Source organism: Primulina tabacum, chromosome 3 (genome assembly GCF_025594145.1).
Source record: "Primulina tabacum isolate GXHZ01 chromosome 3, ASM2559414v2, whole genome shotgun sequence".
NCBI lineage: Eukaryota > Viridiplantae > Streptophyta > Magnoliopsida > Lamiales > Gesneriaceae > Primulina > Primulina tabacum.
This window is the reverse complement of record NC_134552.1, coordinates 13,533,917-13,559,063: the sequence shown is the minus strand read 5'-3', so window position 1 is coordinate 13,559,063 and position 25,147 is coordinate 13,533,917. Positions and strand designations below refer to the sequence as shown.

General features: G+C 36.5%; 3 protein-coding genes and 1 long non-coding RNA gene across 5 annotated transcripts; all 4 read left to right on the top strand.

Annotated features, from left to right (window-relative positions):
• The first annotated feature begins 395 nt into the window (after nucleotides 1-395).
• On the top strand, nucleotides 396-10,060 carry LOC142540573 (apoptosis inhibitor 5-like protein API5). Its single transcript, XM_075646832.1, has 16 exons — nucleotides 396-671; nucleotides 795-959; nucleotides 1,080-1,179; nucleotides 1,311-1,376; nucleotides 2,119-2,216; nucleotides 2,345-2,419; nucleotides 3,299-3,448; nucleotides 3,640-3,705; nucleotides 3,786-3,851; nucleotides 4,982-5,092; nucleotides 5,437-5,526; nucleotides 5,608-5,714; nucleotides 9,072-9,186; nucleotides 9,271-9,336; nucleotides 9,419-9,522; nucleotides 9,671-10,060. Exons 1-16 carry the CDS (start codon nucleotides 585-587, stop codon nucleotides 9,855-9,857), a joined length of 1,653 nt encoding a protein of 550 aa, XP_075502947.1. The 5' UTR covers nucleotides 396-584; the 3' UTR covers nucleotides 9,858-10,060.
• Nucleotides 10,061-10,264: 204 nt separating this feature from the next.
• Nucleotides 10,265-12,068, top strand: LOC142538451 (uncharacterized). Its single transcript, XM_075643767.1, has 3 exons — nucleotides 10,265-11,528; nucleotides 11,608-11,778; nucleotides 11,859-12,068. The coding sequence occupies exons 1-3, from the start codon at nucleotides 11,010-11,012 to the stop codon at nucleotides 12,066-12,068; spliced, it is 900 nt and encodes a 299-aa protein (XP_075499882.1). The 5' UTR covers nucleotides 10,265-11,009.
• Nucleotides 12,069-12,947: 879 nt separating this feature from the next.
• On the top strand, nucleotides 12,948-14,177 carry LOC142538997 (uncharacterized). Its single transcript, XM_075644295.1, has 4 exons — nucleotides 12,948-13,013; nucleotides 13,085-13,385; nucleotides 13,475-13,938; nucleotides 14,034-14,177. The coding sequence occupies exons 2-4, from the start codon at nucleotides 13,284-13,286 to the stop codon at nucleotides 14,173-14,175; spliced, it is 708 nt and encodes a 235-aa protein (XP_075500410.1). The 5' UTR covers nucleotides 12,948-13,013; nucleotides 13,085-13,283; the 3' UTR covers nucleotides 14,176-14,177.
• Nucleotides 14,178-19,577: 5,400 nt separating this feature from the next.
• On the top strand, nucleotides 19,578-24,899 carry LOC142538996 (uncharacterized). 2 transcript variants are annotated; one of them, XR_012818773.1, is made up of 3 exons: nucleotides 19,578-19,771; nucleotides 24,296-24,416; nucleotides 24,809-24,899. It is a non-coding gene; the product is annotated as an uncharacterized LOC142538996 (long non-coding RNA). The 2 variants fall into 2 exon arrangements; XR_012818772.1 differs by lacking the exon at nucleotides 19,578-19,771 and adding an exon at nucleotides 21,246-21,377.
• The last annotated feature ends 248 nt before the right edge of the window (nucleotides 24,900-25,147 follow it).

Here is a 25,147-nt window from a genome sequence, read left to right as displayed (position 1 = left end):
AATAATGATGTATGCAGACTAATTTTCATTACTACAAAATTTCCGAGATCGTGTATTATGTTTTTTGATTTTTAAGATTACGGATGATACGATACAATTGTAATTTTACTATGAGACATATGTTACAACATGATATATAATTTTGTGTAACAATCGTATTTTTTAATGATGTTAAAAAAATAACAAATTATATTAACGATGGTTTTTTATGATAAATATATATGTGAATTTTTTTTTAAAAAATTTGTTTTTTGGTCTTATATATATTTATGTTTTTACGATTTAGGTTGTTTTTTAGTTATTTGTTAGTTCTGAATTTTTTTTAAATATATTTTTAATATTTTTAAATGTTTTTCATTTAAAAATAAATAAACATTTCGAATAAAGATGGATCACAACACAAGCCCGAAATTAATTCGAGTCGGGTCCCTTCTCTTTCCTCACCGGTCAAACAGTTCCCCTCAACAAGAAGGCATTGGTTCATCACACTCGCGAATATTGTGCGTCACGCTACACTACATACAAGGATCGTGTATCTATAGCCACGCTGTCACTCTTTTCTCAAACGTTGAACTGAGTGTGCTATGGCAGAAGTCTCCGACGATGCGAAAGACATTGAGAAGCTTTATGAGTATGGAGAACGTCTCAATGAGGTCAAAGACAAGTCTCAGGTTCAAAATTCTTTGCTCTTTCATGTATTTTTGATTCCGCGTTTCTTGGTTCTTAATTGAACTTCGAATTTGAGGTATTTGGAAGATTAGGTTTTAATCGTACGATTTATGGTTTCTGAGTAGCACGCCGAGGATTATGAGAACATAATAAAGGCGGCGAAAAGCAGTAGTGTTAAGGCGAGGCAATTAGCTGCGCAGCTGATTCCGAGATTTTTCAAGTATTTCCCTGGCCTCTCTGTTAATGCTGTCGATGCGCATCTTGATTTGTGTGAAGCGGAAGAACTTGGGGTTAGCTCTTTCCGTTCATATTATCTCAATCGTGCCAAAGAGTAAACTTTATGTGTATAAACCTGAAATTGTTAGCCTGCATTCACTAAATGTTGTGCTTTCTAATTACCACATTATCAGATTCGGGTGCAAGCTATTCGAGGGCTTCCACTTTTCTGCAAAGATACACCCGAGCACCTTTCTAAAATTGTCGACATTCTTGCACAACTCCTCACTGCTGGTATGAAGTGTTCCGAGTACCTAATACCTATGTGAAAAGTGTCACGCGCGTAATGTTACACGTACATTGCCACTGACAGTGAAGAAATGCACTACTTCTTATGTAACCTTTTGTCTTCTTGATGGTTTTAGAGGAAAATGTGGAGCGTGATGCGGTAAATAAAGCACTTTTATCCTTACTGAGGCAAGATGTTAAAGGTAATTTGCTGATCTTTGAAATGTAGAGTGCCTGGTACGTATTTTGCACCTTATATAGGCACAGGGATCTAGGAACAATGAACAGTGCTATAGTATCTCTCAGGTGTTGCACCCAACCCACGAGGTTGGTTTAGTGATTGACTATTCCTTGAATTCATGGCGTACTTTGTGGCTAATCACGATATTTTGGATTTGCATAACTAACCATCATGGCAATTATATCTGTTTCCTATATAAAAAAAAAAACCATCGTGGCAATTATCAAGCATAAGCTACCAAGATTCTCATCGGAAGACAAGGGCCTAAATGCTTCTAGAACAACCGTGTGATTATTTCAGGTTGCGATCATCATGGGGCAGGAGCTACTTACATGCACAAAGTTCTGCTTAGCATAATGAAATATGTTACCACTCACTATGTTAGCCACTCCCATCACCATATATTGATATTTTAATTGAACTGACGACCATCTCGATATTTTGATTGTTAATTGAAATGGGCTATTCCTATTCGTCGACCGTAATTTTCCTTTTAATGCTGAAATCTTTACAAACTCAATTTTACTTCATAATCAACTAAAATTTAGATTTTTCGCTTTTTAACCTTTTCGCCTCATGTCTTTTTATTCTTTTTTGTGGATTGTAGAAGGGGATGAGTTATGTGGGTTCCCTTTGGTGGTGATACGACTTTGTTTTGGTCTTGAATCATTGAGAGAGCATATACTCTTTTGTTCTTCTTGCAGCTTCTTTGACAGCCCTGTTTAAGCACATTGAGAGTGTTGACGAGCAGATAACTGATGAAAATCTTCGTGAGAGGACCCTACTTTTTATTAAAGACAAGGTGAGAAGATATATGTTTCGATTACGTGGCTAATGTTGAGTTTATAGTCTTGCTTTTCCTTTTTTGGTCTTAGAAGTTAGTGATACATAAACCTTTGTTATTTCCTTCCATTGAAATTTGTTATTCAGGTCTTTCCACTCAAAGCTGAGCTCTTGAGGCCACCTGAGAAAATGGAGAGGCACATTACCGATTTGATTAAAAAGGTTCCTTTATGTTTCTCCTTTTCTAGCTCTTCCTTGGTATTGATATCTGATAAGATTATCTATTTTTTACCCATGTGTTCCAAGTAACGTCATTTTTGGTACACATGCTTTTCATGATAGCTTAATTGGTACACAAGTGTTGGGTTTATTGCAGCTCGGTTCATGACTAATGCAATTCGCCTCTAATTCCACCAGTTGTGTGGGTATTGGTGAAGTTACCTTGATCAAAGTGTCAAGTATCAGCCAACTGAAATTGAATTGGGAAATCTAATGCCATTACCTTCTGTCTATGGACATGAAACTTAATCGAGGAGTACAAAGTAAGAATTACGTGTAAATATAACAAAATGTGGTTATGATGGTTTATGGAAAGGATGTAAAACAATGTCGGTGGTAGTTCATGGTTGGGTGGTGATACACTGGTACTACAATGAGTGGGAGAAACTTTCATGGCAACACTGGAGAGAAAACAGGGAAGAAAGTGAAGAAATAAACTAGTGATGACTTGAAGCAAGATAGTCACATAAGAGTCTTTACACCTTTCTGTTCTATAATTTTTAAATCTGCAAAAGGTCTAAAGTACCTTAAAATGGATGGAGTGAGTATGCCCTTTAATTTTGCTCTTAATTGACCATGCCCTTTAGTCATGCACTTATTTGACAGTAGTTGCAATACTCGTGTGCCAATTGCGATATTGTGAAAAGTGCATGTCCCAGTTAGCATCTTTTTAACACACCATAATAATTTTTACCTTGTTTTCAAAATTTTTAGTTTACGATCTAAGAATCCAATATCATTGCAAAAAACACCAAGTTAAAAGCAGTTCTTATGTGATGTGATTGTTCAATAATATGCATTTTTGGTGGAATTAAATTGCAGAGTCTACGAGATGTGACAGGAGCTGAATTTAAGATGTTTATGGATTTTTTGAAAACTTTGACCATGTTTGGTGAGAAAGCTCCCCCAGAGCGGGTACAAGAACTTATTGAAATAATTGAAGACCAAGCTGATCTTGATGCACAATTCAATGTGAGTATTTCTCTAGTAACTATTAATATAGATATTAGTAGCTTTTTTCGCCTACTTTTTTGTCAATGTATGCACATATTGGAGTTTGGTGCTAATTCCCAATGGTTGTGAATTCTCAGTTTGAAAATAAAAATCCATCTCCAAATCCTAGTTTATGATCTGCTCAATTATCGGAATCTTCTCACGTGCAGGTTACAGATGGAGATCATAATGATAGACTGATTTCCTGTCTGTATATGGCTCTTCCATTTTTTGAGGTTCATAGCTTTTCCTCATGGCCATCTTCCTTTCATGTTATTTCAAGGTGTTTGTTTTATAACTCATACTTGATTTGCAGAGGGGTGCATCCAATAGCAAGTTTTTCAACTACTTGAACAAGCACATGTTTCCTGTTTTTGATAAGGTTAACATTTCAACTGCGCTATGTGCTTTTATGTGCCATTTTGAAGGACTTGTTTTAGCGAACTTTTATTTCATTATAAGCGAGAATGACTTGCATTTGTAGCTAGATTACGTTTCTGGATGAAAGAAAAAGTATCATTCATATCATATGTAGCTGTGCAGGCTTGCGAAATTCCAGGCATTTAGGCTAGATTTATGTCTTATGAGCATGGCTAAAGTTTGACTATTATAGAATGTTTGAGTATCATAATAATACTGATGGGAATTTCAGAAAATGTAAGCAGTGGCATTTTACCTGTATGTTATTTTTGTGCATTTGAATGGAGAAACGTTATAATGTTTACACGTATCAATATTGTTTTGAAAATTGGGAAATCTAAGCAGCGAGATTGCACCTTTATATTTTTTGGGTGCTTTTGAATCGAGAAACGTAGAGTATTCAAGAATCTGTTAAATCTTGAAAGAATTTTTATTCATACTTTTGGCCTTCACAGTCTTTCTCATTTGTACATTTTTTTGGTTTGAAGATCATTTATACAATTTTGGATGGATGTTTATTGTGTCTGAGTTCATTTTGAGAGTGTTCGTACGTTTTTATCTATTTTGCATAGTCGATCTTAACAGAAATATTTCTTACCCCAAAAAAAGTGTATTCAAGCAAAGGGTATTCAACCATTAAATTACTAACATTACGTAATTTGATAATGTGGTTCTTGAGGTCTGCCTCATGCTCAAGTTTATACAATGTTTTTTTATTCCTTGGGAACTATGAGTAGGTGTGGATATTGTCTAGATTATTTGTATTTGTGTTTGCATGTTTTGGGATAAGAAATTGAATAGATTTTGTATTCCAGATGAGCTTCACAGAAGCATTTTGGTCTGTTGGATACTTGGATTGCATATCCAAACACAATCCACAATTTCTCAGTCTTTTTTTTAATTTTGTGTGAGGTTTATTTGTGTTTAACAGCACTTATTTGGGCCATAGATTTAAAACACTATATGTCGATGGAATTAATATTGGTTCTCTGCTCTTTGTTGGTGGCTAGACTTGCTTGAAAATGCCAAGATGTAGTGCATTCATTCTAGATCTTTGAGTCAGGAATATGACTGTTTTTTGCTTGTTGCCAGCTTCCTGAAGAACGAAAAGTAGACCTGCTTAAAAACCTTGCTGAGGGTTCACCTTACACATCTCCGCAAGACTCGAGACAAATTCTCCCATCTGTTGTTCAACTTTTAAAGGCAAGCTCAAGAATCTACACTTCACATTCTTTATGGTATTGCTATGAATGTTCGATATGTACATGAAAAAGTTAAAAACAGAAAGTTATATGTTGCATCCACCTCCACCTTAAAATAGATTATTTTCTTACCCTGTTTTTTCACTGTGCTGGGGCACTGTTCTCTCTCTTTATGTATATCTATGTGTGAATAGAAACATACGTTCTCTTTCATTCCCAAGAATGCAATCTTGAATCTTATTTTGTTTTGTCTAGTCATTCTTTTGACAACAGGAACTTAATTTGGGTATTTTTTTTTCTGATACGAGGATTATGCCTCATGCAACATTTTTTATGATGTTTCAGAAGGCCATGCCTCGAAGAAAAGCAGGAGAAGAAATGAACTTTACTTCCGTTGAGTGCTTGTTGTACACATTCCACCATTTAGCTCATAAGGTCATTGACATTCCACCATTGGACTCATTTTGTGTTTCACATTCATGTTCATTGCTCATCCTCCTTTTGTGGTTGGGACAGGCTCCTAATGCAACTAATAGTTTATGTGGTTACAAAATTGTGACTGGGCAACCATCAGATAGGCTCGGAGAAGACTTCTCTGAGCTGTACAGAGATTTCTCAGAGAGGTAAGTTTATTCGATTTATCACTTCCTCTGGGCATGATTTTTTACTAATTGAAATGTGGTGTTTGTCAGATTAACTAATATGTGTATATACTTTTAAATTATATTTTCATTTGTACTTGGGCACCTTTTCCGGTTGGGGTTTAACCAAAACACCTTCTATTGAAGTGTAGAAATTTATAGCATTTGAATCAGGGTTTCCTATCAAGCTTCTTGCTTGAAGTGGTGAACATTGGTTGTGGCTTTTCCACACGTCTTTATTTTCTTATGTGGCACCACCACATCCAGACTATGCAGCTCCACTGATCCACGGTGCACCAATAAACATAAAAAATAAAAATCGGGGAGTTCACTAAGCTGTTAAAAGCATTATTTTTCGAACAGTAAGAGTTGAAAGATGTAATCAGCATTACTACAAAGTTCCATATTACTCTAGGCCTCAAGAAAACTCTTAAGAAATTTTATGGCAGCAACCATTTTTTCTTTTTGAGCCGGCATGTAATGGTCACCATAGATCAGACACCATAGATTGCTAGGGTTTTATTGCTGCTAACCTCAATATATTTTCCATCCTTCGCATCAGATGTGGTTCCCCAACTTCTACGAAGCTCCCACAAGTTGATTTTCTATGTTTTGGTGCTAAATGTTGATTGTGGAGTAATTGCTGGGGTTTCGTATGTGTGAGTTGATACATACCAGAAATTAAAAAACTTCTTTAATTCTTTAACCCGTGGCCATCAATTTTTTCAAAACAATTCTGATAAATAAATAACTCACATGCATAGGTAATGTCTCGCAAATGTTGTGGATGGATCGACTTTCTGTCTTGTCCTGTATTAGATGCAACTGTAGAATCTTTTCCTGTCATGTTTAATCTTTCTTTTCGGCACATACCGAATGAGATCACCCCAAAAGAATTGGCACTAGACTATTTTCCGGTTCATGTGAATAGGCTCGAAATGATCCTTTTGAAACAAGGATTGAAATCATTTGTATTTTGACTAACACAATTTTTAAGGCTCGTTGGAATCTAGAAGAGCCACAGCAGATGGCTTGAATATCAAGGAGGGTTTTTTTTTGCTCTTGATTTAAGTTTTACTAAGTATAACATAGTCTTCTTCAAATGTCCTGCAATTCGAGCCCCATCTGGATTATGTTCAAAGATAGAGTTCAAATCACAAAGGAAATTATATATACTAAGACTGATGAGAAACAACCATAACACTATCCAATATTTGTTTACCCCATTATGAAATCAATAACCATATGTACATTTCAAGGCATCACAATCAATCCATATTTTATTAAAAATTTCTTTTTTTACAAGATATACCTTTACTTGGGGAAGAGATTATTAGGGTGGTACACTTGAAAGAACATATAGGACGTTCCACATGTATGAATGATGAAACCTCAATAACCATGTGTACATTCCAAAGCATCACAGCCAATCCATATGATATTATAAATATTATTTTTTTACAAAATACACCTTTACGTAGGGAAGAGATGATTAGGATGGTACACTTGAAATAACATATAGGACATTCCACTATGTGTGAATGGTAAAACCTCAACTACGATTCACAAACTCCCATCTGAATTATAATAACACCGAATGATACACTTGAAATAACATATAGGACATTTCACTGTGTATGAATGGTAAAACTTCAACTACGATTCACCAACTCCCATCCAAATCATGATAACCCCGAATTTTCTACATAGTGACTAGAGGTGCAAACTAATCGAGTCGGCTAAAAAATATTTTGTTTGTTTAATAGTTCGCGAACCCCTCTCGAGTTATAATATTTTATTAATTATATTAAATAAATATATATAACCTTTCAAGTAATCGTTTCGATCAGTAGTTTGAATAGCTTGTGAACATGTTCAAATGTTTCGAACTGAACTCAAACTCAAGCTCTAAGATAAACCGAATTCGAGCAAATTTTTTTAGAATTTTCAATCTTTTTATCAATCTTGAGCTCAAATATATCCAATTTGTTCCTTAAAATTTTCTTAATATTTGGCTCGATTCAATTTATTTATACCTCTAATTGTGACCTCGTAGAGATAGAAAACAAGTCAAGTTACAATGCTACTGGCCGGAACTTTAATGATGTTTTGGACCATAGTTGTCAAAGGCAAGCGTCTCTCGCCTTAAGGGATGACCCCAGGCGCAGGGTCCTCGCTTGGTGGCGCAACTCGCCTTAAGGGTCCACACCTGGTGGCGCCTCTTGCCACCTCTCGCCTTAACCCAAGGCGCCCTCGTGTGGGCAAGAGGCGCTACCAGGCGAGGACCCCAGGTGCAGTGATTCACTAAGGCAAGCCCAAACGCTTGTTTGGACTAGCCCTGAAAGTTTGCTCAGGCGCACATATTTTTTTTAATTATTTGTTTAAAACAAAAAACCCAAACCCTAGCAACCTAACACGCCCCAATACGGAATCAGAAGAAGAGTACGTTGAACAGAAGAACGAGGTGAGAGCATCTACATCCAAAAACAACCAGAAAAATGTCGATTTCATATCTTTTGGACGAGGAGAAAGAAGAAATTAATGTTGATCAAGAAAATGATGAAGACCAAGAAGAATACAAGTCCGAAAGTTCCGGGGACTCTGATGATTCGATGGAAGAAGATGAACTTGATTTGGATGATTGAAGAATTTTAATCATGTTACCAATTACTATGAACTTATTAATTATATTTTGTTTTGTGTGACATTGTGATTTAATTATTTCATATTTTAATGTATTTATTCTAAAATAAATATATTTTTTAAAAAAATTTAAAAATGCGTGCCTTGCTTCGGTGAGGCGCAAGCGCCTCAGATATTGTTAGGGACTGGAAGTTTGTACTGTCTTGAAGATTGTTTCTAGTATAAATTAATGTCGCGAATTACTCATCCGCCACTTCTGCAACACTTTTATTTCCATGGATATCTTATAAAATAAGTAATGTTTCCTATCAAAAAAAAATTTATGATTGACACCTAGTGTATGACTACATTCCCATAGATTGTGGTAACCTTAATGTCTTTATCAATGTCCAAGTGTGTACATATATAGATACATAGTTTGTCAAAAAATAAATATAATTTATGATTTATCAAATAAAGAATGTTTTTACAAAAAAATATCAATAAGCTATGACCAATGGTTAGGTTGTTGGTTCTCTACCCTGACAGTAAACATATGCGTGTATTAAAAGTACTGGAAGGGAGTTTGGCCAATTTTTATCTCGTGTCATATTGTCTAGGCTACTTTGGATGGAGGCTTTCCTATGTTACATTTTTCGTGCGTTGTCGGAGTCTTCGTGTTTTGATATTTGAAGGAAAACTTGGTTAATCCATCAGGTTGAATTGTGTCGAAGACCTAGTCCGTGCAACCATGAAGAAGTTAACTCGGGGAATGGCAGATCATAGTAAAGGATTGGGGGCTGCCGTATCCGATGAGGCAAAGGCTACTATTGTGAGTCCATTTTACTGACCACCGTTGTATATCTGCTCGTTAACTGTGATAATCAATTAATTTACATCTATATTAAATATGCAGAAAACCCAGAAGCAGAACACCATGACCGGGTTACGAACTTGCAACAATATTTTGGCTATGACACAGGTAAGTAAAATCACATTAAACATTGCCATTTGGAACGATGGTTATCCTTGATTAATTATTTCGTTTTTTCCTCCATAATTAGCCTCTTCATTCCAAGATACCCTCATTTATTGGAGACAAGAGAATTAACTTATCTTGGAAAGAAGCAGTAAAACCTTCACCACCAACTGCTTCTGCAACTGTTGGGTATGAATGACTTACCTGCTCATATAAAGTGGTAGCACGTAGATTTTATCTTAGTTGCAGCTAAAAATCTTACTGGAGATAACATTTCATCTGCTAATATTGGAAACGTATATCTTATATATCATTTGCACATCATCTTTATCTGCAGAGGAAAGCGTCCTCTTGGTGCTCAGAATGATGCTGGAAGTAGTCCTGCGAAAATTGGACGTGGAGCTGGGAGTACACAGAACAACTTTTCAAGGTCTGCAGGTCTTCAGCATCACGGAGGGAGAAGTAATGCTCGGGGTAGAGGAAGGGGGCATGGTGGCCGTGGGAGGGGTAGAGGATTCCGATAGCTTGATTCAGCTGTGCGTTTCATGTTCTTGAGAAATTTTGATACGAGAGATTATGGTAGAATTTTCGGTTTAATCAATATACGGTTCATGTAATGCAGAGTGACATGTGTTGGGACTGTACTCGAGTCTTGAACATAGTTTAGGAAAAGGTTGAATATAATATCCGAGTTGTCTTTGTGTTATTATGAATAACCGATTGTGAATTGTGAATGCGTAAATAAATCGAATCTAGCAGAATATCGCCAAAATTTGAATGCTTGAATTTGAGCTTACAAGTGTATTAGTTTGAAAGCTAATTTTTAATATTTTCAGGCATGAATTCGAGCTTGTCTTGAAATATTAATATATGATTTACTAAAAAATATAAACTCGATCTATATATAGGAGGAATTAGGGGAAATGGAGTCTGCTGTGTTTTTTTTTAAAAAAAGGATCCATAATGAAAATTACTTTTATGCCCCTGTGTTTTAAGTTTAAAATATGTGAAACACACGATTAAACGCACTCTTTTGCCAAAAACCAGCAAGACCCTATTCCGAACTCTAAACCCTCCGTTCCTGGAAAAACGTCTCCGTCGACTCTTCAAAATCTCAACCGAAGGAATGGCAGACGAAAATGTGGTAATTTTTGCGTTTATTTCGATATGTTTCTTCTGAATTTTAGTCGTATTTTTTAGTTATGTTTGCTGCGTGTGTGTGCGTAATCGACCATGGTTTTCCACTATGGTCGACCATACAAAGTATACGTTGTTTGTGGTCGACCATAAAAAGTAATGATTTTATGGTCGACCATGTTTTATTTGGTCGACTACGTTTTATGGTCGACCATAAGACGAAGTCGACCATAAAACATGGTCGACCTTATTTGTTTGTATGGTCGACCAAATGAGGTTTTATGGTCGACCACAAAATTTTTCCTAACCTTACTAATAATTTTTTTTTGTCACAGGTCTATTTGCCGAGAAAACTAGGCAGGGATGCCATTTTCTGATGTAAGTTGACAATTCAATCGAGATATAACGAGATTTCTGAGAAGATTCATTTTTATTTGAACAACGAGGAGAGAACCCATTTTTTCGAGCATTCGCCTTTTGGTAATTTAGTTAGGTATTATAGAGATTTTAAAATTTCCAGCCAAATTCTATGGTATTTAATGAGTAACCAGATACTTGATAGTAGTAGCGATGATTTGTGGATGGTGGTGCGCAAAAGGCCTGTTAGATTTTCTTTGTTAGAGTATTGTTTAATAACGGGTCTCGATTGCGCTATAGAGCCCGAAGATTTACCAGATAGAGGTGTATTTGGCACCACACACTTTCCCGGTAAGGCTGATATTGTTTTGGGTGATTTGGAGGGAAAGATTATTGTCCAAGAGCATAACGAGACTGGTCTAGACATGGAGAAGATAAAGATGGCTAGTCTATACTTTTGTTGTGCCGTATTCGGTGAGGCGACGAGGAAAAAGACGACGAAGATCGACCCTAAATACTTGAGGCTCGTAGATGATTTGGATAGGTTCAACCATTATCCCTGGGGTAGAGTAGCCTATCGGGATGCGGTCCGATGTCTGAAGAAGGATCTTTTAGGACGATATAATTACCTCGCCGAGGCACAGGGCCGGAAAGAAGTTGAGGGCAGCTTCCTTGTCGGTGGTTTTGTTCTCCCTCTGCAGGTATATTATTTTTTGAATGTTATAGTGGATTTGTTATCTCTATTTGTACCAGTAACACTGTTTGAAATTTATGTTACAGATCTTCGCTTATGAATGTTATCCGAGCGTGACACAGAAGTTAGCAAGGAGAAGAGATGTGGACGGTTTGATGTTGCCCAGGATGTTTCAGTGGATGACTAAGACGTGGGCGTCAAACCGTGCCCCAACTGGTGTTGAAATCGCTGTAGCCTTCGGTGATTGTCCTATAGATGTAAGTAATATGAATTGATTTGGTAAAATAACCGTGGACATTAATTTTAATTAATTTGATCTTTTATTAATTATATGCAGGATTGTCTGGGATTTTTGACTCCTACTCCTGAGGAGCTAGTTGCACCGTATTATACGACCGGACATTTTGTTGATTCTGCGCCTGATGCGGTGATCACTCGGGTACTCGAGCTCTGGAGGCAGGGTCAGACAGTCATATGTAGCGAGCACCCTGTGGAGTCTCCCTCAGTCCAGCCCACGCATTCTGCACATTCACCTCCCTCTGACTAGCCCATGCATTTTGGACATTCACCTCCCTCTGTCCAGCACACGCCTCATGCACATGCATCTCCTGACGTTTCTGGCATCCGTCCTGGTGAGCTCGATAGATCCAGCTCTAGGACCAGTTCTCCTATGCGTACGGGTCCTAGAGTCCACTTTGGACTCAATCCCTCCCGCCGCCCATCACCCTTGGAGCATCGTTTCGAGCGGCGATTGACTGCGTTGGAGGATTCCGTTACGTCCATGCATGTGAAGATTGCAGCAGAGTTTATTGAGACCAGAGCGTTTATGAGGAGTATAAATCAAGCTCTAGTTGACTTGAAATCGAGTTTGACTGAACAGATTAGAGCTGGTTTTGCTGAGATGAGGTCTAACATGCAAGTGCAGGAAAGACAGAGATTATAACATAGTCTATAGCAGAGGGCGGAAGAGGAAAGCATCTGAGGCAGATTTTGGTGAGTTAATTTTATTTATTATATTTATGTTTATGTAGTATAATGATTTAGTACAATTCTCATAATTATTTTAATTTGTTTGATGTGCGCTTTTAGGTGTGGATGATAATCTGGCTAGGGAAATTGCGAGTACTAGCCAAACACTAAATATATTTGAGCCTAACCTTCCGGTGCTTATAGAGGAGTCCTCAGAAGGAGAGTAATGCACTTTTTTGATTTGATATTTTATGTATAGTATATTAAACAACAAAGTCTTTATTTTTAGATATTCAAGTGACTCCGGTTCCGCGTAAGTCAGGTGGTGAGGCGACCACGTCTAGAGGTTATTACAGTAAACCTTGTCTATTCATATTTGCATTAAAGTTGTTATTATTTTAATTTGTTGAATGTACGCTGTTAGGTGTGGCTGATATTTTGGGTAGGGAAATTGGCAGTGGTAGCTAATCCCAACAGATATTTGAGCCTAACCTTCAAGCCATTCCAGAGGAGTCCGCAGGAGGTGAGGTAATGCACATTTTTTATATTTATATTTATTTATAGTATATTAAACAATATATTTTATGTTTTTAGATATTCAAGTGACTCCACATGCGCGTATGTCAGGAGGCGGGGCGACCACGTCGAGAGGTTATTAAACTATACCTTGTTTATTGTTCATATTTGCATTAAAGTTGTTACAATTGATCATTTTATAGATGTCGGTGTGAGGCCACTTGCGGAGACCGTGACACTGAAGGTAAACAACTCGCTTGCGCGAGTTAGGGCCTCGATGCTTGACCGTTCGCACAGTAGGATTCGAGGTTTTTATGCCGAATATGAGAAGTCGTTCTACGGGCCCATGGCTATCGCAAACTCGCGTGTCACTTTCCTTGTAAGCTTTTAAATAAATCTTTTATAAAGTTTAAATTTGTAGAGAACTTCTTTTAAAACTTTGAAAACCTTTTGTTATGTTGAATTCAGCACATCGGCGAAGCTCTCCGTGGATTGCTTGAGATGCAGATCCGACATCCTGAAGTGATGTCGACAAATGATTCGTTGATGGACAGAGATTTCTACTCTGCGATATCAGTTTTGGCCGAAGCTAAAGATATCGATTTTAACATAAATCTGGCACCAATTGTGAGCAAAGTCAAAGGTAGTGATCCAGAATGGCCGCGTCTCTCGTGGGAAAAGGCGCGAAGAATTCTCATCCCTGTCTACACAAATGGGCGCTGGTTTTTGCTAAAACTAGTGACAAGGGTGAATAAGTGCATTATATATGACTTGCAGCGAAGGCACGATCCCAAATTCAAAGATCTGAATGAAGACATAGAGCCTATACTTATAAACGCTGCTCGTCTGCTATCCATTGTTGGGAACAACCCACACCCCGAGAGGCCATGGAATATAAAACTACATGATGAATTCCGTGCCAAGATTATACAGTACGTTGTCAACTTTCTATTTAAAATATAATAACTTCATTATTCTTTTTTTTAATGTTAACAATAAATATTAACTTCTCATTTTTTTTTCACAGCGAAGATTCAGGAGCGTTTGTGTTAGCTGTTGCCGGATACTCTTTGTCCAGGAGTGCGCAAGTAGTACTAACTTTAGATGATAGATTAGTATATGAGTTTAGATACTTTTTAGCTTGTAATATGTTCCTTAATGATTGGTGATTATTGTGATGTATCGGACAATTTTATGTCATTATTGGAACATGGTTTTCTTATGTAATTTTTGGTGTTATTTTGTTGGTCGACCACTCTCGTTTTTGGTTGACAAAAATTGTCTGGTCGACCACAAAATTCTGTTAGTCGACCATAAACGAGTTTGGTCGACCAACGAGTAATGGTCGACCTTTACCTTTTATGGTCGACCATTATATTGTGTTGGTCGACCACCACTGTTCTTTTGGTCGACCATTGTTATTTAGTTTTAGGGTTTAGGGTTTCAAGGGTTTAGGGTTTTTAGGGTTTAGGGTTTTTCATCCCAATCTCAGTATTTTGCCACGATCTAAAAAACAGGATTATGTTATATGTTTCAAGTTAAATTTGAATCATGGAATCGAACAAATTTATTTATATTTTTTAAAAAATATAAATCGTAATTTCAAGATTATGTTATATATTTTAATTTACATATGAATCAATTCATCACAATCTCAATATTTGGCACGATCTAAAAAACAAGATTATGTTATATGTTTCAAGTTAAATTTGAATCATGGAATTGAACTATTTTTCTATATTTTTTAAAAAATATAAATCGTAATTTCAAGATTATGTTATATATTTTAATTTACATATGAATCAATTCATCACAATCTCAGTATTTGGCACGATCTAAAAAATATGATTATGTTATATGTTTCAAGTTAAATTTGAATCATGGAATCGAAATTTTATTTTATATTTTTTAAAAAATATATATCGTAATTTCAAGATTATGTTATATATTTTAATTTACATATGAATCAATTCATCATAATCTCAGTATTTGGCACGATCTAAAAAACATGATTATGTTATATGTTTCAAGTTAAATTTGAATCATGGAATCGAACTATTTTTTTTATATTTTTAAAAAAATATAAATCGTAATTTCAAGATTATGGTATATATTTTAATTTACATATGAATCAATTCATCACAATCTCAGTAATTTGCCACGATCACAATTATGTTACATATTTTGGACAATTATTAATATATATTTAAAAAAACAAAACTCACCAACAAGCTAATGGTCGACCATGAGATTGATGGTCGACCAAAGAAAACTAATGGTTGACCATCAAGCTAATGGTCGACATGAGATTGATGGTCGACCTAACAAAGCTAAGGATCGACCATCACCCTACCGATAGCTTGATGGTCGACCATTAGTTTTCTTTGGTCGACCATGATATCAAGCTAATGGTCGACATGAGATTTATGGTCGACCTAACAAAGCTAAGGATCGACCATCACCCTACCGATAGCTTGATGGTCGACCAAAGAAAAATAATGGTCGACCATCAAGCTAATGGTCGACCCTCAAGCTATCTCTTGCTGAATTCACCAATCGAAGGAAATCTGTTTTGTTTTCTTCTGCCAACTCTCTTCTCTAGCAAATGAGGCAACACCAATGGAAAATTAATGTTTCGTGGCCATTCATTTTCTTCTGAAACGGGATAAACAGTCTCTGAGTAAGCCATGCACCATGACATTGTAGAATAGTACTGTGAACACATATCATATAAATCAATATTCGCTAACCAACTAGCTGCGATGGCATGAGCACATGGGATTCTATCAATATCAAAAACTCAACATGTGCATCTTTTTGATTCGAGGTCCACTATGGCCGAATGTCCACGACTCCTAACATCAAACTCCATACGTCCTAATTCAAAAACTTGCATTCCTTGGGCATCTGTGAACCTGCTACGAAGAATCCCCTCGATCGTAGGGGTCAAGTTAGTGTTACTTGCAATTGATGCGTGGCGATATCGGACAAACCAAGATGAGGCCAGTTTCTGTAAAGAATCTAAGAGTGCAATGATTGACAGCTTCCTTTCTTCAAGTAGTCTAGCATTGATCGACTCAACCCCGTTTGTCGTCATAATATTGTAACGGGTCTTTGGACAATACGCTCGAGTCCATCTATCAAGTGAGTCTCTCTCGTCCAAATATTGCGCTGCCTCAGGATATCTATTCCTAAAATCATTGTATGCAATATCAAACTCGAAAGTTTTATAAATTTTTGCAATGTGCAAAAACATTTCGGTTGCACCCTTCTTTTTGTATCTAGTCTTCATGTTTTGGGATAAATGCCACGTACAATGACCATGATGCGCATTTCTATAGACAGTAGAAACCGCATTAATGATCCCCTGATGCCTGTCAGAAATTATCACCAATTCATCCTCATCTGGTACTACTTCTAACAACTTCGTTAAAAACCAACTCCACGAAGAAGTACACTCGACATCTACGATTCCCCACGCCAAAGGACATTGGTGATAATTTCCATCTTGTGCCGATGCCACTAGTAAAACACCATTATATTTGCCCTTCAACCACGTACCATCAATTGATACAACTTTTCGCATACTTTGATATCCTCTAACACATGCACCAAAAGCAAGAAACATATACTTGAATCGATTTTCCTCGTCGACAAATATGTCTGTTATGCTTCCTCGATTCATCTGCTCAACCATGTGCAAATAACAACTCAATTTATTAAAACTCTGCGTAGGATCACCTTTCATCATATTGTCTGCTAGTTCTTTCCCTTTCCAAGCCTTGTAGTATGATATATCAGCATTCATACTATTGCGCATTATCGCCATCACTGCTTTTGGTACAATTGGCACTGGATGACCTTGGAAATTATCCACTAACATATCACGAACAACAGCAGAACTTGCTCCACGGATTCTCTTTCGTCTCCCAGTCAAACCACATGTATGTGTATTACAATATGTTCGAATGGAGAATGCACGTGAATCATTCTTAATCAAAGAGGTCCAGATTCTCCACTTGCAATCAGACACTACACATTTTACGGCGTACACCTTTTGATTACTTTTAACCGTCTCAAATTCAAAGCAAGCTTCCAAACTTATTCTAATTAGCTCTTTTTTCACCGCTTCTCGGTTTGGAAACTCTTGACCAACAAACAAGTTTGAACCATCCGTGAATGAAAATGAGTCACTGTCAATATCCACATCCGCATCCAAATTTGCGTCATTGCTTTGAACCAAATTTGCCTCGAACTCAATTGCATCATTACATGCTTCATCATATAACTCGTCTGTGTTACTACGATCCACATGCATGACATCCACGTTATGCGCTTCGTCGAAAAAATCACTGCTATTATTACGATCCACAGAAACAATATTCAAGTGAAAATAATCATCAAAATGCCTCTGTTCGTTAATATTGCAATTGTTTTCATCAATATCATACCCGTGCACATTATCAAAAGAATCAACAGAAGCAACACATTCAATTTCTACTTGAAGCACCGGCCTACTTCTCGGACAACCAAGATACAAATATGCTTTCAAATCATGGTCATTCTCTATATAAATTGGTTGAATGTTGCACGGCAAATATAGAAGATAACTCAACCTCAAGTTGGCAGTGTCTTCTACTTTTCCAGCTCTATATAGTTCACTTTTTAAATTTTCAAAATAACAAATATCATCATCCACTGGAATAGCAACAAACTTTGCATTGGCCCCTGAATTCCATTTATAAACCAGCCCCTCCGTCACTTCCCATTTCCCATCAAAATGAACAACAATTACTGTTGGCATATCTACAAAGTGCACAAACAAATATGATAATTAGAATGAGCAAAATTATTTAATAACAAAATAAAAACAAAACCGCACATGGTCGACCAAAAATATGTTGGTCGACCAAGAAATTAAGTCGGTCGACCATGATCATCACGGTCGACCATTAAGAGTGTGGTCGACCATGAAAAATTTTTCATTGGTCGACCAGGAAGAATTTTTCTTGATCGACCAACTTAATTTTGGTTGGAAAAAATTCTTCATTTTAATTTTGTTCGACGAAGAAAACAATGAACGACACAAATTATTGATCTTCAATTTGGTCGATAGCTGCATGAAATGAAGAAAACAATGAACTGGTTTTCAGGAGTAAACTTACTTTATTTTTCTTCGTCTTCAAATACAGAAGAATGAGACCAACATATGTGGGAGTAGATTTAGATCTGAATCTGAGGAATGAGCGCAACAACACCTGAGCAACAATAGTGTCAATTTCGATTTAATGTGACGCGGAAGTGGTAGATGAGGAAGACGAGTTCTTTAAATTTGGGAAGCTTACAATTGGGGAATTTTGTGGGGATTTTGTGCGTCGAATGAGAAGAAAGAGAAGAGATTAATTAATTTAGGAAGTTACAAGTTTAATTAAGGTTTAACAGTACTAATCAAGAGTCAACTCCTTCTTTTTTTTTAAAAAAAGTCACACTCTTTGTTTTTTAAATCGTTCGTGAGGGGATCCCATTTTTTTAATTGGCCCTATATATATATATATAAATTAATTAATATATAATAATATTATTTAATAAAAATTTGAAATTTTATGAAATATTTAACAAAATAATTTGACGTCAAAAAAATTTGAAAATATTTGAATTTAACTTAAATTGAATAATTTTAAATATGGATCAAATATTTTTCGATTTTGTTTTAAAAATCAATGATATATATATATATATATTATTAATATTCTATTTCATTATAATTATATATATATATATATATATATATATATATATATTATTAATACTCTATTTCATTATAATTTGAGTTTGAGATAAGTTATTCCATTATGATATGTTTAATATGAAAACGCATAATTATTATTGTTTTTTTTATAAATATGATTAAGTAAACTTGTCCCGTCCGTCGGATTTCGGACGTGGCCAGCTCTATTTCAAGATCAGGAATACAAAATATTTTGGTAGTGTTTGATAGTATATTTTGTAGTTTTAGAAGATGGGAAGTTGGTGAAAAATCCCCAATCAAAATATTTTTTTGGGTTCACTCTCTACCCACAAAATTGTGGTACTATGTCATACAAAATGTGGTACACTTCATGTGAAAATGTGGTACTAAAAAATTACCCAGGGACTGAACACAAAAAAAAAAAACGACGGCTGGGGACTGAAGGCCGATTTCCCGTTTAGAAGATGTTCTTTTAATAATTTTTTGGCAAAAAATTGTGTGAGACGGTTTCACGGGTCGTATTTTGTGAGACATATATCTTATTTGGATCATCCATGAAAAATATTACTTTTTATGCTAAGATTATTAGTTTTTATTGTGAATATCGATAGGTTGACGCGTCTCATAGATAAAGATTTGTGAGACTTTCCCACAAAAGACCTACTATAAATTTTTTTAGTGGTTTGGTTAAATTAGAGAATGTGAGGTATGCTTGGTTTTGTTTCTATAATTCGAGCGATTAATGAGGTTTTCAACATATGACAATTGATAGTATTTTAAAATCCAACCTTAAATTGAAGCGTGATTAGCAAACAACAATAATAAGGTCCGGGTCGGACTCCAAAAGATTTGAATCCAAGTAGGTTCGCGCTCTGTCTGCATTCGCGTTGTCGTCGTCTTTTGTTTCTGCTGGTAATTGCAAGATTCTGGAAGCCAGGGACCGAAAATCCCCGCCTTGTGGACGATGAAGAAGACGATGTTCTAATCTACAACGACTCCTGTTCTTCATCTTCTCGGTGAGTTTAGTTAATTTTATTTATTTTGTTCGGTTACGGGCAGGGGTGTAAACGAACCGAACACGTTCACGAACTTTTCGAGCCGGTTCGAATAATATTTGGTTCGAATTCGAGCCGAACTCGAATATGTTCGAATATTTTTCGAATCGAATTCGAGCTAAAATTATATTGTTCGATTGTTCGCGAACTGTTCGCGAACTTTAGCATTATATTTAAAAAATAAATAAAATATTATTAAGTATATATATATATATAATATTATAATATATAATAAATTATATATAATATTATTCGAATTCGAACTCGAGCCTCAGTTCGAATCGAGTTCGAATCGAAAATAATAAAAGTTCGAGTTTCGAATCGAAAATAATAAAAGTACGGGTGGTTTTGAATACGTTGGACTATAGATATGGTCATTTTGTTGTCCCACGTGCGAAATTTGAGATAATAAAATCCAAAAATAAAGAATAAACTGGACACCGAGATTTACGTGGAAAACCCCTAAAAATTATTAGGGTAAAAACCACAAGCAAGATGAAAAGAATTCCATTATAATATTTTGTGGTGTACAACTCACTCACTGTGTTTCCAAAGAAAACACACACTCTCTTAATACAGGAGAACAAACACATCACAAATATTATAGAACTAAGCACTCAAATGCTTATAAGATGAGAGAAAACTCGAAGAAGGGATAATTCGGAATGAATGGGGGAGCTCTATTTATAGAGCTCCTTGTTCGTGTGAAGACGCGTTTTATACTCGTCTTCCCTCTTCTGAATTATTAATCAAACAACCCATGTTTTTTTTTGCCACCAAATTATTCAATAGAGTCTGCCTCCTTTGCTATCTCGTATCTTCCTGCCATTATATCTACAACAATTTAGTAGACTGAACAAAATAATCCCGCCTTAATAAAAAAATCTCAAAAAATCTTTTCTGATGTGGAAGATCAGTCTAGGCTGCAACCACAGAGCATGCTCAGAATTTTAAGAAATTTTAAACCAAGGCTCTGATACCACTTGTTGGTCCAACGTGTGGAATTTGAGATAATAAAACCCAAAAATAAAGAATAAACTGGACACCGAGATTTACGTGGAAAACCCCTAAAAATTATTATGGTAAAAACCACAGGCAAGATGAAAAGAATTCCACTATAATATTTTGTAGTGTACAACTCACTCACTGTGTTTCCAAAGAGAACACACACTCTCTTAATACAGGAGAACAAACACCTCACAAATATTATAGAACTAAGCACTCAAATGCTTATAAGATGAGAGAAAACTCGAAGAAGGGATAATTCAGAATGAATGGTGGATCTCTATTTATAATTCAAAGATGTGAAGACGCGTTTTATACTCGTCTTCCGTCTTCTGAATTATTAATCAAACAACCCACGTTTTTTTTTGCTACCAAATTATTCAATAGAATCTGCCTCCTTTGGCCCCACCACCTATTGCCGACACATTTAAGCGTGGATAAGCAGAGGCAGCGGCTCCCAGTGTACAGATATCGAACGACCATATTATATTTAGTAAAGAAACACGCCTCTACCATCATAGTTGGTGAAACGCGAAGTGGAAAAACGACTCAGATTCCAGAGGTCTGTTCTCTTGTTATGTTAGATTCTTGACCGCAAGAAGAAATCCATTTCAGAACAATTAATCTAAAGAATCCTTCTTCTTGACCGCAAGAAGAAATCCGTTTCAAAACAATTAATCTAAAGAATCCTTCTTCTCGAGTATAACTTCTAAAGAATCCCACTTGGAGATTTGATTGAGAATCAAACACATCTCCACACATCCTTTCAATCTTGCCATTCCCCTGCTGCTTACGTTTCTGCTAGGCCACTTGATAATCTACACCACTCAAACTTATCAGTGTTCACTGGCTTGGTCAGAAAATCAGCTATGTTTTCTTTCGTATGGATCTTCTGCATATCCACGCTTCTTTCTTCAGTCCACATCTCCATCGGAGTCTTCAGATCAATCGCCACTGAAGGAGAACAGTTGATAATATAACAAGCGGTTTTGACTGCTTCTGCCCAAAATGACTTTTCTAGATCTGCAGTTCTCAACATAGCTCTTGTTCTTCCAACAAGGTCTTGTTCATTCGCTCCGCCACTCCATTCTGTTGAGGTGTGTAAGCCGTCGTGAACTATCTCTTGATGCCCTCATGTTGACAATATGCATCAAATTCGTCACTGGTATATTCTCCTCCATTGTCAATCCTCAGACACTTGATTTTCTATTCTGAATCAAGTTCAATCCGCGCTTTGAAATTTTTGAAGACTTGGAAAACTTCTGATTTCTTCTTGATTGGATACACCCAACATCCTCTAGAGAAATCATCAATGAACGAGACAAAGTATCTCGCTCCTCTTAGGGATACAACCGGTGCTTGCCAAACATCCGAATGAATCAGCTCCAATATGCTTTTGCTCCTGGCAGTAGAAGTGCCAAACTTTAATCTGTGTTGTTTACTGATAACACAGTGCTCACAAAAGGGTAGTGACACTTTTAAGTCCCGGCAGCAGCTTCCGTTCTGAGAGAATTTTCAAACCTCATTCTGACATATGCCCGAGCTTTCTATGCCATAACACCGTTATTTCTTCTCCTGAACCAGTTGATGCAACAGCTAGTTCTGCCTCTTTGTGTGTTTCTCCCAAAAGTACATACAGATTTGCAGCAACCTTTTCCGCCTTCATAACCACAAGCGCACCCTTCACAATTTTCATGATCCAGTTCTCGATACGAGTTTTGCACCCGATGTCATCCAATTGCCCCAAGGACAAAAGATTCTTCGTCAGTCCTTTTACATGTCGTACCTCCTGTATGGTGCGAATGGTGCCATCAAACATTTTAATTGTGACAGTACCGACCCCAGTGATTTCCAAAGCATGATCATTTCCCATGAATACAGATCCTCCTGAGACTGGTTGATAATGATCAAACCATTCTCTCCGAGACGTCATATGCCACGTCGTTCCTGAATCCATAATCCATGTGTCACAAAATTTGTGCCTGCCTTCTGCAACAGTTGCTGCTTCGCTGAATAATATTTCACCACTGCCTGAAGTACTGGCCACATTTCCTTGAGAACTTTTATCGATACTCGTACACTCTTTCTTGAAGTGCCCTTTACCGCCACATTTAAAGCAGTAAATATTTTTCTTCTTACTTCTTGACTTTGATCTACCTCGCCTTTGGCTCCCACTGGAGTCACGGTCCATGAATCTTTCTCTTATCATCGGCAAAGCCTCTGCCTGCTTCGAAGTTACCAACCTATCTTCCTTATTCTTGCGCTGGCTTTCTTCTCCGAGAACCGCAGTTAAGACATTGTCGAATCTTAGAAAGCCCATAAGAATATTGTTGGTTATGTTGATGATAAGTTGATTATATGAATCTGGTAGACTTTGAAGTAGAAGCTCCGCACGTTCATTTTGCCCTATTTTATGCCCCACGGAAGTGAGTTGGGCAAATAGAGTATTTAGTGTGTTGATATGGTCGGTCATCGATGAGGATTTCGTCATCCGAAGAGTATAAAGCATTCTCTTTAGGAAAATCATGTTGTGTAGCGACTTGACCTCGTACATCTTTGTCAGAGTATCCCAGATAACTTTGGCTGTTTTTATCTCAGAGATACTTGACAAAACTTCGTCTGCTATAGCCAAGTGTAAATTGGCAACAACATTATCATTCATCTCATTCCACTTTCCATCATCCGCAATCTCCACCGGTCTATCTCCAATAGCCGCCAAGCAATTATCCTTTCTTAAAACTGCTTGTATCTTTATTTTTCATAGCATAAAATTGCTTCCATTGAACTTTGCTATCTCGTACCTTCCCGCCATTATATCTACAACAATTTTAGTAGACTTGACAAAATAATCCCGTCTTAAATAAAAAATCTCAAAAAATCTTTTCTGATGTGGAAGATCAGTCTAGGCTGTAACCACAGAGCATACTCAGAATTTTAAGAAATTTTAAACCAATGCTCTGATACCACTTGTTGGTCCCAAGTGCGGAATTTGAGATAATAAAATCAGAAAATAAAGAATAAAATGGACACCGAGATTTACGTGGAAAACCCCTAAAAATTATTAGGGTAAAAACCACGGGCAAAATGAAAAGAATTTCACTATAATATTTTGTGGTGTACAACTCACTCACTGTGTTTCCAAAGAGAACACACTCTCTTAATACAGGAGAACAAAACACCTCACAAATATTATAGAACTACGCACTCAAATGCTTATAAGATGATGGAAAACTCGAAGAAGGGATGATTTCAGAATGAAGGGGGAGCTATATTTATAGAGCCTCTGTCAGTGTGAATACGCGTTAAAAACGCGTTTTCTCCTCTATATGAAATTTCCACGAAATTTCATTTTCTTCAACAAAAAACAGCCCACCCCGACATGCATTTAATGTTTTGACTTTGCCGACATGTTCTTCACCATGAATTCTAATGTTACTGAATTACTGTTCTTAAATTTTGTGAATTGTTCTTGTCCTCTAGTACGGGCCATATGGAGCTTAATGTTTTTATGCGATTCTGCGGGAAGTATCTTAAAGAAGCTGGATGGGCTGAGGGTGGTCGAGTGATTGCATTCACACAACCAAGGAGGTTGGCTGTCCAGGTATGACTTTGGAGCCTTGTTGTGTACTTCCAATTGTGTTGCTTTTATTTGGCAGTTTATTTAGGGCCCGATAAATTTTTTTTTTGTCAATGTCAGTGACATCATTGTTATATTATGAGATTTTTGTGGATTTTATTTGCTTGTTTTGTTGGTAACATTTTCTCGTGAATGTGTTTTAGTATTCTTAGTATCGTGCGAGTATTTGCAACTGATTCCCATTCATGTTAGTGCTTTCACTGATTTGTAATGCATTATGTTCCCTAGAAACCTGCAATATTTACTCAATGGCTACCTATATGTTGTGCTGTGATGCCTCAGGAATAGTTAAATTTGATTCATATCAAAGACATTCTGCGTTTTGATAAAACTGTTCTGCTTGTATTGGCATCCAGACTGTTGCATACAGAGTTGCTGAAGAGATTAGTGTTAAATTAGGCGAAGAAGTTGGCTAAACAATTCGGTTTGAAGATATAACCAATAATGCGAGTCTTACTACTTTTTCGTATAGGCTCAATTGTCGTGTATATCATGTTCTCTGCATATGATTCTATCTTCGAACTTTACTCGTTAGAAATAGTGTTTATGATTGCTGTATTTCATATTGTCATATTGTGGCATCATTTTCCAAGCACAATTCAACGTAAGCATGCAAACTATTGTTCTTTTTCCGGCTGAATAGGATCTAACAAGATAAAATCTCTTACAGATGGAGTGTTGCTGAGGAAAATGAT